General features: G+C 45.3%; 1 protein-coding gene across 3 annotated transcripts in view; it reads right to left on the reverse strand.

Moving 5' to 3' along the window:
- The window catches only part of ERCC6L2 (ERCC excision repair 6 like 2), a 1,852,128-nt gene that overhangs the window by 846,119 nt on the left and 991,028 nt on the right, over nt 1-14,981 (reverse strand). For all 3 annotated transcript variants that reach the window (XM_069625699.1, XM_069625698.1, XM_069625700.1), the window contains one exon: nt 8,489-8,634. In XM_069625699.1, coding sequence (XP_069481800.1) covers nt 8,489-8,634 — 146 coding nt within the window. The remainder of the gene's footprint in view (nt 1-8,488; nt 8,635-14,981) is intronic.

Consider the following 14,981-nt stretch of genomic DNA (forward strand, 5'->3'; position numbering starts at 1 on the left):
ACCTCATCGGCGGATGGAGGCGAGTGTCCTAAGAAAACACTGTAATGCGAAGTATGAGGATAGTCCACCAATTTGTCCGTCCAAAGAGGCAATGCATGGCCCAATACATACACATTGACACATCCCTGCCGAGATGCCGTCCGCAGCACAGACACATGCACATGCATGCAGCATGGCAATGCCATACCTGACACACACCACACAAAAATGAAAATAGCATAAGTCACACTGCAAACAGTCCACAACAGAAATGCATGTCACATGGCATACGCCAGCTCCACCATGAGTGACCCTGACGGATGCCTGCATGTTCCACCCATATAGCAGGCATCGTGATCATCAAAACTCCACTGCCTAATCCCCTCTAATGTGTAGAAGAGCAATAATACCAATGTATGCATGATGCTTGTCAAACCATCACTTATGTCGTCCCTCTCTTGGTCCCCCACATGCTCAGATCCTGACAGTGAGGCCCGGGACTCACCCCCACAGGCAACTACTCCCCAGAAGAGGGACAGGGATGAAGGCAACAGGCCTTCCACATCGAAAGGCCCAGACAAGCCACGACAGGCACTGAAGTTGCAAACAGCACAGGATGCCACAGCACTGTTGCTGCTAAGGCCCATTGCCACAGTCCCCACAACACCTGTGTCACCTGCACAGGAGACAGTGGGCGATGGGGCGTATTCAGCAGAAAACAGCTCTGTTGGAGAGGCGGCAGCTACGGCACCCCAGACAGAAGATTATGCGCAGGGCCAGGTGTGTGTTCCTGTCGAGGACGACTCCTCTGACCTTCCTGCAACACCCAGTCCAGCACCATCCCCCCAGGTCACACCTGTCTACTCCTACCACAACACCACACCAGAGCAGTCTGGAGGGGAGGCCCACAGAGGAGCCACATGGATTTGGGGATGTCACACATGCACCCTCCACCTCCACTGGTGGGGGTGCAGCAGATAGGACACGCAGTGCAGCGCCAGGAGGAGCTCACAGCCCTAGTGAGGCAGTTTGTTGCAGACAGTGCCCAGGCAAGGCAGGAGGGGCGCAACAACACTGCTTCCCTGAGGCAGGCAATTGTGGCAAGCACCACAAGATTATGCAAGGAGGTGTCTGCACTGAGGCAGGTCCACTCCTGCATTACGGATTCCATGGAGGCTGAGCGTCCGGCCCCCAGACTGGAGCAAGCGGCCACCCCTTCTTCATCCAGCTCCACCAAAACCAGCCCCCTACGCAGGTCAGCACGCACCTCGCCGGTCGGACATGCCGTCACCAGGTGCAGGAAGTGGAAGGATGTAGATGGGGCAGCCTGATTAAGGCAATAGACGCAGACACATGAAGCATTTGCTTGGACACCATGTGTGGAGTAGATGTGGGGGAGTTGGAGGGGGGAGAGGGTGTGTGGGGGAGTTGAGGGGGAGAAGGAGGGGGGAGAGGTGGAGGGTTTGAGCACTTAATTCTATTGGACAGTTTAATACACCCGTTGTGTAAAAAAAAATCTTGACTGGTCATTACTTATTGTATATGTGTCATTATTGAAATACAGTGCATAGTGTACATGTACTCCCACACCCAGTGCCCTCTGTCCCCCTTTCATGTCACCCTCTGCACCAATGTGTGTTAGAAATATTGTGCAATCACTGACGCACAGTGCATCGGCACTGTGATGATGTGCGCCCACATCTTCTTCATCACCACCAGGTGGTTGCAGTTCAATGTCAGGGGTCAGGGACACATTCCGTCGGATACACATGTTGTGCAGCATGACACATGCCATGATGATCTTGGCCACCTTCTCATGCCTGTAGAAGAGTGCCCCACCCGAACGGCTAAGCAGCGAAACCATGCCTTCAACAGGCCAAAGGTCTGCTCGATGACCACACGGGTACGGGTGTGGGAATGATTGTAGTCCTCCTTGTGCCTGTTCTGCGGGTTTCGGACAGAGGTGAGGAGCCACAGCTTCAAGGGATAGCCACTATCACCTGCATGAGAGGAAATTAAAGGTATATGTTAGTCGATTCATGATGGACAGCTGTACTTGTCACACATGCCTGCAGATAATTGATGGTCACTTGCACATGTCCCTGGTTGAATGCACACATTTCTCATGCCCTCAATGTGTTCCGTGCCATGGACTTCTGGTGTGGGTTGCATCGTCAAGATGATACACAGTGTACACTGCCTTGTTGTTGCTCATGCATTGTGGATGCATATCGCTGTGTTTGGGTTCAATATGTGATGTGTAGTGTTCTGTATGAATTACTGACTGGCAGAGACGGCAGTACTCTGCATTATATGCCACTCAGAGCTGATTCTTCCCATGGTGACATCCTGCACTTCTGTGGTGGTGGTGGGCCTGTGACGAGCAGTGAATTCCCTGGTTTTGTGCAGTGCACTCCCATGGATGCTTGTCCTGTGTGGTGATTTGCTGCAGACAGCTACATGGTGAATATTCACTGCATGTTGCTGGATTGTGTTACGGAGGGTGAGGTAGAAGGATGGGTGGTGCACGTGTTGTGGGATGTGGGGTGGTTTTAAGTTTGGCATGTTGTAATAAGTGTGCCGCTAACTTCATTGCTATGGGATTTGGTTGTCATGTTCAGTTTGGGATGCTTTGGGGCACAGTGTTTTGTGATGTGCACATCGTGCTGTCACAACAACAATGACACCATGGTAGTGTGTGCATCTATCCACCCATTTCACTGCCATGTCCCTGTCATGCAATTTAACAAGCAGCCAGGCACGTCGTCCTGCATATCGCTCCATGTAGTGTGGAGTTTTGCAGTATCATTGAGTCATGAGTTGATCCGGGATATCGGGCACAACAATGTGTGATGATCTTGCTGGCGTCGCATACCATTTGCACATTGATGGAGTGGTATTGCTTGCGATTGCGGACACCACCTCCATGGCATGCGGGACCACCAACTCCAGTTGGTGCAGTCGAGGGCACCTATGCAATTTTGCCCTGCCTGCCAGTGCATGGAAGCCAACTTTTGTATCAAAAATCTCCTGGGCAGTCCGTGGTAGGGATATGTAGTCCCTTGTGTGCTGTAGGAGGGCATCCAGCACTTGGTTCAGCAGGCGAGAAAATAAGGGTTGTGATATGCCATGCATGTGCCCCACTGTGTGCTGGTAGGTGCCTGTGGCAAGGAAGTGGAGCACCGACATTACCTTCAGTAGAGGGGGGATGGCAGTACGTATTTCAATGAGACTGACAATGTCGTTGTGTATCATGTCCACAATGGTGGTGATGGTGTCCCAGTCCAGAGTGTGGATCTGCTCAGGGGTTCCGTTGAATTCAATGGCTCTGATGCGAGGGATTGAGGGCTGCCTGTGTGGTATCACTGGCTGCCCTGGTGGGGCATGCTGGGCCCGTCTCACCCTCCTTCTCCTCCTGCGTCTCCTCTGTGGTGCCTGCTGTTGTTGTTGTTGCTAGCCCCAGCATTGATACTAATAGTGGAATCATTTTGGTGTGGGAAGGGGTGTGGTGTGTGGGTGTGCTCCTTTTGTGCTGGCCCAGACTCTATTGCCTCCACCTGTGCTGATTGTGTGCACCTGTGGCATTTGGGAACACTGCACATAGCAGTTTACGAGTGCTTCGCGATGCCGGAATTGCCGGCATGCCGCTATCCCATATTAGCACCTTCATTATGCCGGTATTTGCATGTCCACCTGACTTGTGATGTCCTCCTGTTAGCGGCATCCCGGTTTTGCCGGCCTGAAGGACTGCGATCCCGCGCCCATGCCGCCATTAGCAGCGACGTTGTTAGCTGCGCCGCTAATACTGCGTTCTTGGGTCGGAATAGCCCGGAGCGGTATGCGGTGCCGGTAATCCGGCATCGTTTTTCCATGACCTCCAACCTTGTAATGACCTCCATAGTCTGTTTAACTAAAAAACTGTTGACATTAACTCCCTCTGCGATTTGCTTAGGATGAATAGACTATTATCAGGTTAAAGTATTATTCACCAAAGAAGCTGAGTAGATTTGAAGAAAAAAGAGATCTTTTCGAATCTTAATTGTTGATGGTTACTCTTACTCTATGACTGAATGGATAAATCTCGAGTTACTTGCTGCTAATGCTGCAAGGGTTGCACACATATAATCTTAAACAGATACATTTTTTACAGATTCTGACATAGGAATCGGTTAACATATTTTTTGTTTCAACGTATGTCTTTTCCGGCTCAAATGTTTGAAAAAGAAACAGAAACTCATATTCAGTATCATACTCCATCTTTAGATTGCAATCTTGGTTTAAAAAAAAATTCTTACTAAGTCAAATACCTGCTCCATTGTGAAATGGATAACCTGCTTCCATTCTGTCTCTCATTACAGAGTTCACAATCTTAGACATATACATGAATCTGTTTGTGTGTGGAATGTGGGGTTTAGCTACCTGTGAGGATTTATACATTTTTTAGGATTGTTCCTGATTGTGCCAGGTATATGCTTTTACACCCAATGTGTTTTGGACTAAGTGATTAGGTCGTCAAAGAAATGGTCCCAAATAGAAATCTTCGTTTAATCCCAGTGGTGTCATTTTCATCAAGCTTGTGTATCCAAAAGTGTTCTCTTTGTGACCATTTTTTGGCAATGTCTCCTCCTCTTAGAGATGGGTGTATCACTTCCAATATCACACAACGAAGTTGCGAGGTGTTGTGCCGTTTTTCCTTAAAATGTCTTGATACCGGTGATTTGATATTCCCGGTTCTGATGTTCGACTTGTGTTCAGTCCAGCATTCTCTTGCTTTACAAGCCGTTTCCCCCACGTAATATTTGCCACATGGGCATCTCAATGCATATATCACAATCTTGCTCTCACAGGTCGCGTAATCTCTTAGCATGATTTTCTTTCCTCTGTTAGGATGTCTTATGTGGTCACCTTTTATCACATTGGAACAATGTTGACAGCTGAGGCAGGCGTATGTGCCCCGTTTCTGTTTTTTCAAGACGGTCTGTGGTGGTTTCTTGGTTCTTTCTGCTCCGATGACAGAATCTTTGAAATTCCGTAGATGTGAAGACACCGGGGCCAAGCATTTCGTGAACACCCTGAGGCTGACTTCAGGCCAAAGAGTAGGGCCCTGAACTGGTAGTGCCGAGTTTGGATCACAAAACGCAGGAATTTCCAATGTTTCCGAAAGATAGGGATGTGAAAGTATGCGTCCTCCAGGTCCAGAGTTACCAGCAAGTCTCCTTCCTCCAGCTGGTCGAGCACATGCTGCAATGTGACCATCCTGAATTTCTGGGACTTTAAGTACTTGTTGAGGCGTCTTAAGTCTAAGATCGGCCGCCACCCTCCTGACTTTTTCCATACCAAAAAGTATCTGGTGTACACTCCGGAGACCCGGAGTTGATGAGGAACGGGCTCTACTGCCCCCTTTAACATGGCTTGAACCTCCTGTAGCAGTTAAACTTGTGCTGAAATTCCAAGGCGTGCCCCTGCTGAAGACTGTCCAGCACCCATTTGTCTGTGGTGATAGCTTTCCACTGCTCGACAAATTCTGACAGCTGGCTTCCCACTGGGGCCCGTGGGCATCTGCGTGTTAGCCTGTGGGCAATGACGATGCTGGCCTACACCTCTGCAGGCCTAGGAGTGGCCACTGTAGGCTTCCGGGGTGGTGGAGCGGGAGAGCTGAAGATACGGGGTACAGTACCCATTGGAGGACCTGGGGTTCTTCCCTCTCGAGGAACTAAAGGACAACGAAGTACTCTGCTGCAGGGTCCCTGGAGAGCGTGCCGTATCCATATCCGTCTTGATAGCCTGGAGGATCGCATCCACTGCCTTTCTGAACAAATTGTCCCCATGAAAAGGCATTTCCTGGTTTCATGTTTTTAGTCCTGGTGGGCTCATCAGTACCCAGAGGCTTCCGTCAGCAGGGACATAATCATCGTACTCATCTGTATTTGTTGCTGTGGTATGCATGTCTGTGCCAGTGTCTGCACATGGTGGTACTTCCTCCACTGGGCTCTATTACCTCTGGGGCAGCGTCGGCTGATGCTTTGGCCTGGTAGGGTCCAGCAGACACTTTGGCTTGGACGGGCTTGGCCTCGGTGGACTACAGGTCAGTAGACCGGGGGTCAGCCCAGAAGCAGCAGTCAGCCTCTGCTGAATCTCGCCACCAGGGTGGAGAGGAAGTCCAGCGATACATCCCTGGGTGGTGGCAGGGGTGTGAAGGGTGCAGGTGGGATTGGATCTGGGCCGAAACCCTTTGAGGGGACAAACGGCTGGAATGGCTCCTGGCGTGGAGATTTGTTCCAAGACCATGGCTCTGAAGCCAGCGGTGTGGGCTGCACTCCCGTGACCACTACTATGTGGTATCTCTTCACTTATACTAAGTGTATGTCCAACATTAAGAAAATTGGCATAACCCGTTTGTTTTATGTAATTTTTCTGAATATTTATTCATAGAATTCTGAGATAATAAATTCTCTATTGATGCAGGTGCCGTTAGATGGGCCAATGCTTTTTGCAAAAAACGTCCTTCATCAGGGCCTTATTCATCTGGTCTTCATATTCATAACACAAAACCATAATCACCAAAGTAAAACAAATCATTTCAGCAACCATATTGATTTTGGCCCATAGATTGATGTTGCACAAGTAAATTATTAACCATGTTCATTAAATACAAACATTCTGTTATGTACACACAACATTTGTGACAACCATTGGAGTTACATCCCATAAATCGATGTTTTTTAAGCAAACTGTTCTCATTCATTAAATAGTCATCCCATATCATTAGGTAAATCGCCATAAAAAGTATCAATAATGTGCATCACAGTTATTTTAAAAAAAAACTATTTTAGATGTACATATGGGTTGTGTTGGTCAATTGAATAGTTGTTCACATTATCACGGTAGCAGAAAAAAGAAAAAAGAGAGAAAAATAATACATCTAAGTTAACACTTAGGTCCGTAACAAATCAGGTCGAGTATATGTCAGATAATGCTGAAACTAACCTTTACTGTTACAATCAAGTAACTTCTGTGCGTGTGCCACATAGAAATGAAACATCATGGGCTATGTGTAGGCGCTTAAACAATCTCTCGGACCGAATCTAAAAAGTGTTTAAAGTAAATAGTCATTTTTCACTGTCCATATGTAGAGCCTGCAAAATTCTGTAATCTTGCAGTCATGATCTTCCCTCGTATCTTGGTAAAAACGCCAGGAAGCCGCGTGAACTCGCGCTTCACTTGCAGTGGCAATGATGTTATAAGGTTGCTGTGGCAACGCCATGGGGACGTGAAAGCAGTAAGTGACCGTGGCGGCCATATTGTAATGTCAAAGCTAATCACACGTGATGCCATGCTGTGTGTGTTTCATGTATAACTGTAATAAGCAAAACTCAGCTGAGTTTAAAAACCCAAAGAGTAAAGCACCAATTGAGAAAAATAATAACAAAAAGGCAAATAGAGAAGGATTCTACGAGCTAGACACGTTATTATAAATCAAGTATAATACTTACCATCTTGGTATGGAGTGCCGTGTAAAGAGGGGCACTGAATACCAAATAGAAGTGTAATTCTACTATGATTCAATCAGCATGTACTGGCGTGGAGATTCCCCTTGGGAGAAATGCCCCTGGCCCCCTTCATTGTCTGAGTAGAAACCCTCCGGCAGCTGCTCGTCCTCAGAACTGCTAAAAATGGGGGACTTCCTTCAGCGACCCCACAGATACCCTTCACGGGTCTTGGGAGGAAGTCTGATGGAGGCAGCAAATCCCTCACCCTACCAGAGTCCTTCGGGAAAGAGGCGATGATTGGAATCTGTAGAAGCAGTGTCGCAGTCGATAAAGTTGTGGTCAGCACAGCAGATGGAAACAGCATCTTTTCAAAGAAAAATTATCAAAAACTATCGAAAAATAGCAAAAAGGTTGAAAAACTCGAGGAGAAAAACGAGAGGACTCCCAACACTGAAACGTGCAGTAAAAATCTGAACATTGCCACCAGGGGTGGCGCTTAGGAGGACAAGTGTCATTGGCTGGGGGCAGTAGGACCCAAAAGACAGGGATTGGTTATAGAGGTGACAAGCAGTTTTCAGTCTAAGGCGAAACTGCTATTCTTTTTTACCGAGGATTCCTAGCCTGATGACAGGGAATATTCATGAGAGCAGTAAATTCGGTGCGGTCCCGTTGCAAATGGAATACAGAAACAAGATTGCAAACATTAGATTAAGGGGGAGAGAGATCATGTAATTTTGATAATACAAAATACACTATACCGATTTTCTTTCCCACCTTTACATTGGGTCACATTTGCAATTGAAGGAACAGGTTATTAAGTGATTTGCCAAGAATCCCATCATTTCACCAAAGGAGCATTAGGAACAGGCCTGAAGGTTCCAAGATCAGCAATGTACCCACTAGCTTCAATACTTCAAGTACCTCGGTGTGTGCACACAAGCAAACAGAATTATGGAAACTTGCCTTGTGCAGGTGCGGAGGGGAGGTTTGCAAGCAATATTTAGAAATGTTTCACTCACATTGTAGAGACAAGGCATATGTTCACGTCTTGTGCACTGTTGAACTCCTTTACTATTTTCACACGTTCTTCTGGTTTTGTACTTCCATCAAGTCTTCGGTAATCCAACCCAGATGCCATGCAGTACTGCTCCAACACATCTAGCAACTAGTGGAAAAGAGCTCGACATTAGTTAAGATGTTCTGATTGACAAATGGTATTATGATCATTTGTTTTGCTCGCAAATCCATCGATCAAATCATGTGAGCATCTGAAGGAATAACATCTAGCACAAGCTGGCAAATGAAGAGGGTTTAGAGTGGGACTGGCTGAAATAAGTACAGAATGATCTTCGTCCTGAACTTTGAGAAATGTTGGCACGTTCACTCACCCTAACCCTAGGGATGTTTCTGCTATAATGGTGGCCTATGAAGACTGGTCCATTGGTAACTTTCTGTAGACTACGCCTCTCAGCAATGTGATGGTATGTTATCTGCAAACGAAACATAATTGTCTCTTTAAGGAATTATCTTAACTGGATCACTCATCTGTATAAGAGCTTGTTATACTTGACAACTTGTACAACTCGAACCTGTACATGGTGAGCGGGCGCTGGACGAAATTGCCGATGTTCCCTGGTACCTGAGACTGAGCCACATTTCATCCTAATGTGTTCTTTTTATGCCTCTTTTAGGAAAAGATGGATTCTTGCAAAGACGAGAGCTGAGGGCATAAGGACGAAAGCTGAAGCAAAAACATTTCGGAACAATGCTAGTTCACCACCTCTGGGGACAGTGGTTGCCAACTTTTTATATTTAGCTTGGGACTTGTATTCTACCTTTGTAATGTTTTTTTAATGAAGAATTAGTAGCTATTGAATCTACTGGCAGTTTTATTTTTCGTGTTATATTGTTTGAACATATTAAGTACTATGTTATTGATGTAAATATGTGAACATTTCGATTACATGAAATACTGAAAATTGGTATCATTGCCAGCTTATAACTTACTTGATCCAAGGTACTTTCATTACATTATTTTTATTAACTTCCTTTTTGTTTAGTACTTCAGGCCACACCTGTAACTTCAGAGCTCATATTCGTTTCCATTAGCCACCACAACACCACTTCTTTTGACTGGAATAGATAGAACACAATCCTTCCTTAAAATAATTTTGTTCTTCAGAATATTCAATTCATTAAGTTCCACTAGAGCATTTGTGATCCAGAGGTTAGGACACTTGGTGAACAGGCATCAAAGTCAAAAGGCTGTAGAAGGGTAATTAACTCCCTTGGATCAACATGTCCAAACCCATGCCGAGTTGCAGGAACTAGTGCTGTACATATGAACCCATCACTTTGCTAAAGGAGCCCTTGCAGCCTTGTACTGATTAACTCAACAGACTGGTTATTCTAGTAGTCAACATCTCTGAAATTAAGAGCTTTCCCTACTGTCTAAATCATCATTTACAGTATTTTATTTATATTCTTATAAAGCTCCGGAGCCCGCAGGCATATGGGCGCACACAAAACCAGTTACAACATTAAACAAATAGCCAATTAATTGTATACAATAGTAGAGATGAAACACTGCTACATATCATTTTAGCACAAAGTTAATTTCCTTTTATTCAGATTTTTCCTCCTAACAACCAAATCAGCATAGCTGCATATTCTTGCTTTTTCCATCTTCAGACCTAAAAACAATTTGTCTGTCCACTAAAAGGGCTGTAATCAAAGACAGTATCATCAACCTGCCTAGTATGAGAACTCCCAAAAACTTATTTTTTGTGCGTGGGGGGGGGGGGGGGCTGTTTTCTCCTGTGCCTAACAACCATGGCTCCATTCTGCCAGCCCTCCCTTTGTCATCTTTGTTTTCGGGGAGTGGTCCACACACACCCACCATTGTTCCACCCTTGCCTGCTGATCCTGCCTTGGCCTGTGTATGGGAGCCCCCAAGACCCTCTTAAATCCCCCACACCCAGCACCGCTCTTAACTTTTTATTGGGACTGCTTCACCTTATAGCCTGCTTTTAGATCCTGCCGGGCATTTCCAGCCATGCACATTTCAAACTATGGCATGCTTCTTGTGTGCCTTCCTGACTGGTGATTCCCAGAGGGCTCCCTTACCATTATATTTGATTTCAAAAGAATTTACACTCATTGCCAAAACAATCAACTTCTAGATGGGCAATACCCGTGGCGCCAAATGAGAAATGTCCTCTACATCTTGCCAAGAGGAATGTTTCCATCCATTCAAATAGTTCCTGCTGAATGTGCCTAGCTTAAAAAGAAATCTAACCTAGTAGCTCAGTCAACTAGCAGATGCACATCCAAACGTAAATCAAATTCCAACTTTGTTAGCAGTAATTATAGTATTATTTCCTTGACTATAGCCTCTAAACTTCGGATTTTGTTTTTTAAAAATAACCTTTACATTATACATTAATATTTAGATATAGTTTAAAGCAAGTAACAAAATGTAAACAAGGAATTTCTGGAAAAACCTTCCAATGAGAATTATCTTATAACAAATAAATTGTAATATAAGAGCAACACCTAAGAAATGGGTCTAAAATATGGGGAAAGCAGTGTACTAAAATAAAAACAAATTGGGATTGAACATGTTACTAAAGGATCAATAACATACTTCCTTTCCGGGCATCAGAATAGAAAAAGTGGAAGGCCAGTTAACAAACAAAAAATATTGCTTAGAGCTTCTATTCATGAATGACACTGCACACATCAGGAGAGACATTGTAGGTCATGTGTACATAGGAATGTCGTTCAACTTTTTGGGGATGTACATATTGTCCGCCATTTAAAGTTTCAACCTTCCTGAGTGAAGTACACATTTACCAATATACTGAGAATTTCTGTGCTGTCGACATGCAGTAAATGTGGCATAAGGGAACACATGATTCTAAGGTACTCCCTGGCGAAAAAAGGTAAATATGGAAGTGACATCTCCTTACAAAGGAAACACTGTGATCATAAATAAATACATAACTGTAATACAGGGAAAATGAGCATTGATTTACGATACGAATAGATGAAATGCATAGGGGACTAGAGTTATACTAACGTACAAGACTCTTTATTCGTCAATTTCATAATTTGATCAAGCATATACAAATTGTATCAATACAAATATTAAAAACAGATAAATTCAATACATCCAAATACAGTTCAATACCTCTCATAACAAAAATAAGCCTCTATTCACAATAAGTATTCCACCATATTACATTATCCTAACAGACCATTTGTTATAATAGAAAACAAAGGATATAGCCTTCCTTAAAGCATAATCTTACATATTTATATCAACCTCAAAGTACAGTCGTCATGACGTGGTCATGCCATAGAATGCAATGCAATGATTAAATATTACGCCCTCATGTACAATAAAGTCAACGTGGCAAATGAAGACTATTTTTTTTTCAGACTGAAACCAGGCAAATTTACGGAATCATTCTACTGATCAAAAATACATTTTCTGCTTCATGCCCAATAAATCAACTCAAATGAACTTACGCAGAGTCCAATTGGCGCTGTCCAGGGCAAAGGAAATACCAGCCCCACTCACCCTCCTGGCGGTGGACTTCGAGAAGGCGTTTGACTCTGTGGGGTGGGATGCCCTGTGGGAGATCATGGCTAGGATGAACCTGGGGCAGACATTTATATCATGGGTAAAACTTCTATATGCATCCCCGGAGGCCACGGTGAGGGTGAACAGCAGGTCCTCAAAATCATTTCCCTTGGGTCGGGACACGAGACAGGGAGCCCGCTATCCCCACTCCTCTTCCTCCTGGCCATCGAACCGCTGGCAATTGAACTTCGAGCTAGCACCAACTGGACCGGTTTCGTTTGGCCAGGAGGAGGAGAAGTCCGCCTTTCGCTCTATGCGGATGACCTGCTCCCTCATCCTCAGAGAATATCAGTACTTTGCGGGCCTAAAGGTTAATGATGCCAAAACCATCTTCTTCCCGATTCAGGGTGGCGAGTCTGCGATCCCGGAGACCTGCCCACACCATGTCTCTATCAGGGAATTTAAATACCTGGGTATACGGCTTGACCCGGCGCTCAACGGGTTCCTCCGGCTTAATCTACAACCAGTAATTGAGCGGTTCAACAGAGACACCCCCCATTGGCAATCACTTCCCCTATCGCTAATGGGCCGCGCTGCACTATTCAAAATGATGACCCTCCCCAGACTGTTGTATGTCCTCCAGAATGCCCCATTCCCCATCCCTCGAGAAACCTTCGCACTCATTGACAAGAACCTGCGCACACTGCTATGGGGTGGGAAACAATCCAGGATCGCCCTTGACATGCTCCAGAGATCAGTATGGGAGGGAGGCATCAGTTTACTCTGCATACGCACTTATTACCTGGCCACACAGATGGGAGTGGTGAACGACTAAATGCACGCAGACCACACACTACCGCACACCCGTATCGAACTGGAGACCATGGCCCCGTTAACACTGCTGCAAATCCTCTACGCCACCCACGATTAACTCCCGGCGCTGCCCAAAATGACCCACCACATCCGGCGCGTCTGGCGGGACGCACACAAACTAATCGGCTGGAAAGGACAGCCAACATTGACACAACCCATATGGCACAATGCGCTCCCCCCGGAAATAGTGAAAATGGGCTCCTTTGGTCACTGGCAAGCAAAGGGAATACACACATTAGCACATGTGATACAAGGGGGGCACATCCTGGGTTTTGAAACTATGCGCGAACAATTCGACCTGGCACCCATGGACTGGTTTCGGCATGCGCAACTGACCCACGCCATCCGCACCCAATTCCCTGACACGACGATCATACCCCCCTGCTCTCCCATTGAGACCAATATTCTCCCACAGCGCATCTCCTCTAAGGTCACCTCTACTCTCTATCCAGCCCTTAACTCATTCGGCGCGGCACAAATCGACGGGCTCAAAGCAAAGTGGGAAAGGGACGTAGGACCCCTGGAACCTGAAGATTGGGTGGAGGCATCAATGTCCCCCAGAGAAATTGGTATAGAATCCAAGCTCAGACTAATACAGCTGAGGATCCTCCATCGCTCATACCACTCACGCGCCGTAATGGCCAGATGGGGTGGAATAGAAGACGGAACATGCATTCGATGCAAAAATGAACCCGCCACCTTCTACCATATGATATGGGACTGCCGGGTGATACAAGCCTTCTGGGTGGACTGTGTTAACACAATCTCAGCCGCTCTGGCGACACCAATCCCTAGGGATCCCAAGATGATACTCTTGGGCATCGGTGGGGAAGTAGATCTGTCTAAATATGAGAAATTGTTTCTGGCAATTGCGTTGGAGGCAGGCAAAAGACTTATCAGAGCCAATTGGGGATCTGCCGACCAACTGAGCATAAACCGTTGGATTAACGAACTGGACAGGTGCGCAGCCTCAGAGTGCCAGATTTATAATGCACAGGGCTGCCCCCGTACATTTGAAAAAGTATGGGGTAAATGGCTAGATGCTCACTGAGACCTGCGGGTGGGGGTACATCGGTAGCACTGTTAGCATTGTTTGCCAGCCTCGTCCTGTTGATGTCCTACGGCACTTGACCCAGGGGGCCCATGCTAGCTGTTACGATTGCCATGTTGCCTTCATCCTATGTATACCGATGATTCATGTCTCATTCATGTTCGTTTCTTTATGTTGTGTTGTTCAAACTCAATAAACAGAGTTATAAAAAAAAATAATAATACATTTTCTTTGGCCAGAAAATCAGGTACATTTTTAAAATCTCTTTGCATTCTCTGTAACCCCATTGATTAAAAGAACACTTGAAAAAGGAAGCAAATAAGAGATAAGAACATAGTGGAAGACATATACCAGAAATATGGACTGATATGCAACTGCTACAAAGTCAAATCAATGGACCAGTTAAATCTGCATTTAAAGCTAAGAACAAAAAATAGGTTAATATTAGTTAAGAAATGGCATATTACTTGATTTCAGCTTGTCCTTGGAATAGAGGTTTTTCTTGTTTTCAATCATTTTACAGGAGATACTGCAGTGACCACTAAAAGGTGGATTGGGAATACAGTGTACTATGAACAGTCCTTGAAAATCAAAATCAATATATAAGAATAATTTTACAAAAAATGCTTAATCATTTTTTGTTACAACAAATATAAAGTAAGAAAACAATGGGTGAAAAAGCTTGACGCATTAGTTAGGGTGTCACACCATGGAACAATACTTCATCAACCTGGCCGGGATATAAGTGTTTATAAGGTGTCACGCCCAGGGAACCTTTACAGTCTACGCAATCCAACCCAAAGAAGGTAACAACACAGTCCATGTCCCTTGATGTCGAATGCTTTCGAAATATGTAGTAGTATGGCAACAATCTATGCGCTTTACAAATTAGATTAGTGGAAAGTGTTTGAACAGTTCTGGTTTGAAGCATCGGAGAGGGAATCTCTGACTGAAGTCATGAAGTGGAAGCCACATTTGGAAGATTATGGTTTAGGAATTT

This window comes from Ambystoma mexicanum, chromosome 6p (genome assembly GCF_040938575.1).
Source record: "Ambystoma mexicanum isolate Mex_15411 chromosome 6p, UKY_AmexF1_1, whole genome shotgun sequence".
NCBI classification, from domain to species: Eukaryota; Metazoa; Chordata; class Amphibia; order Caudata; family Ambystomatidae; genus Ambystoma; species Ambystoma mexicanum.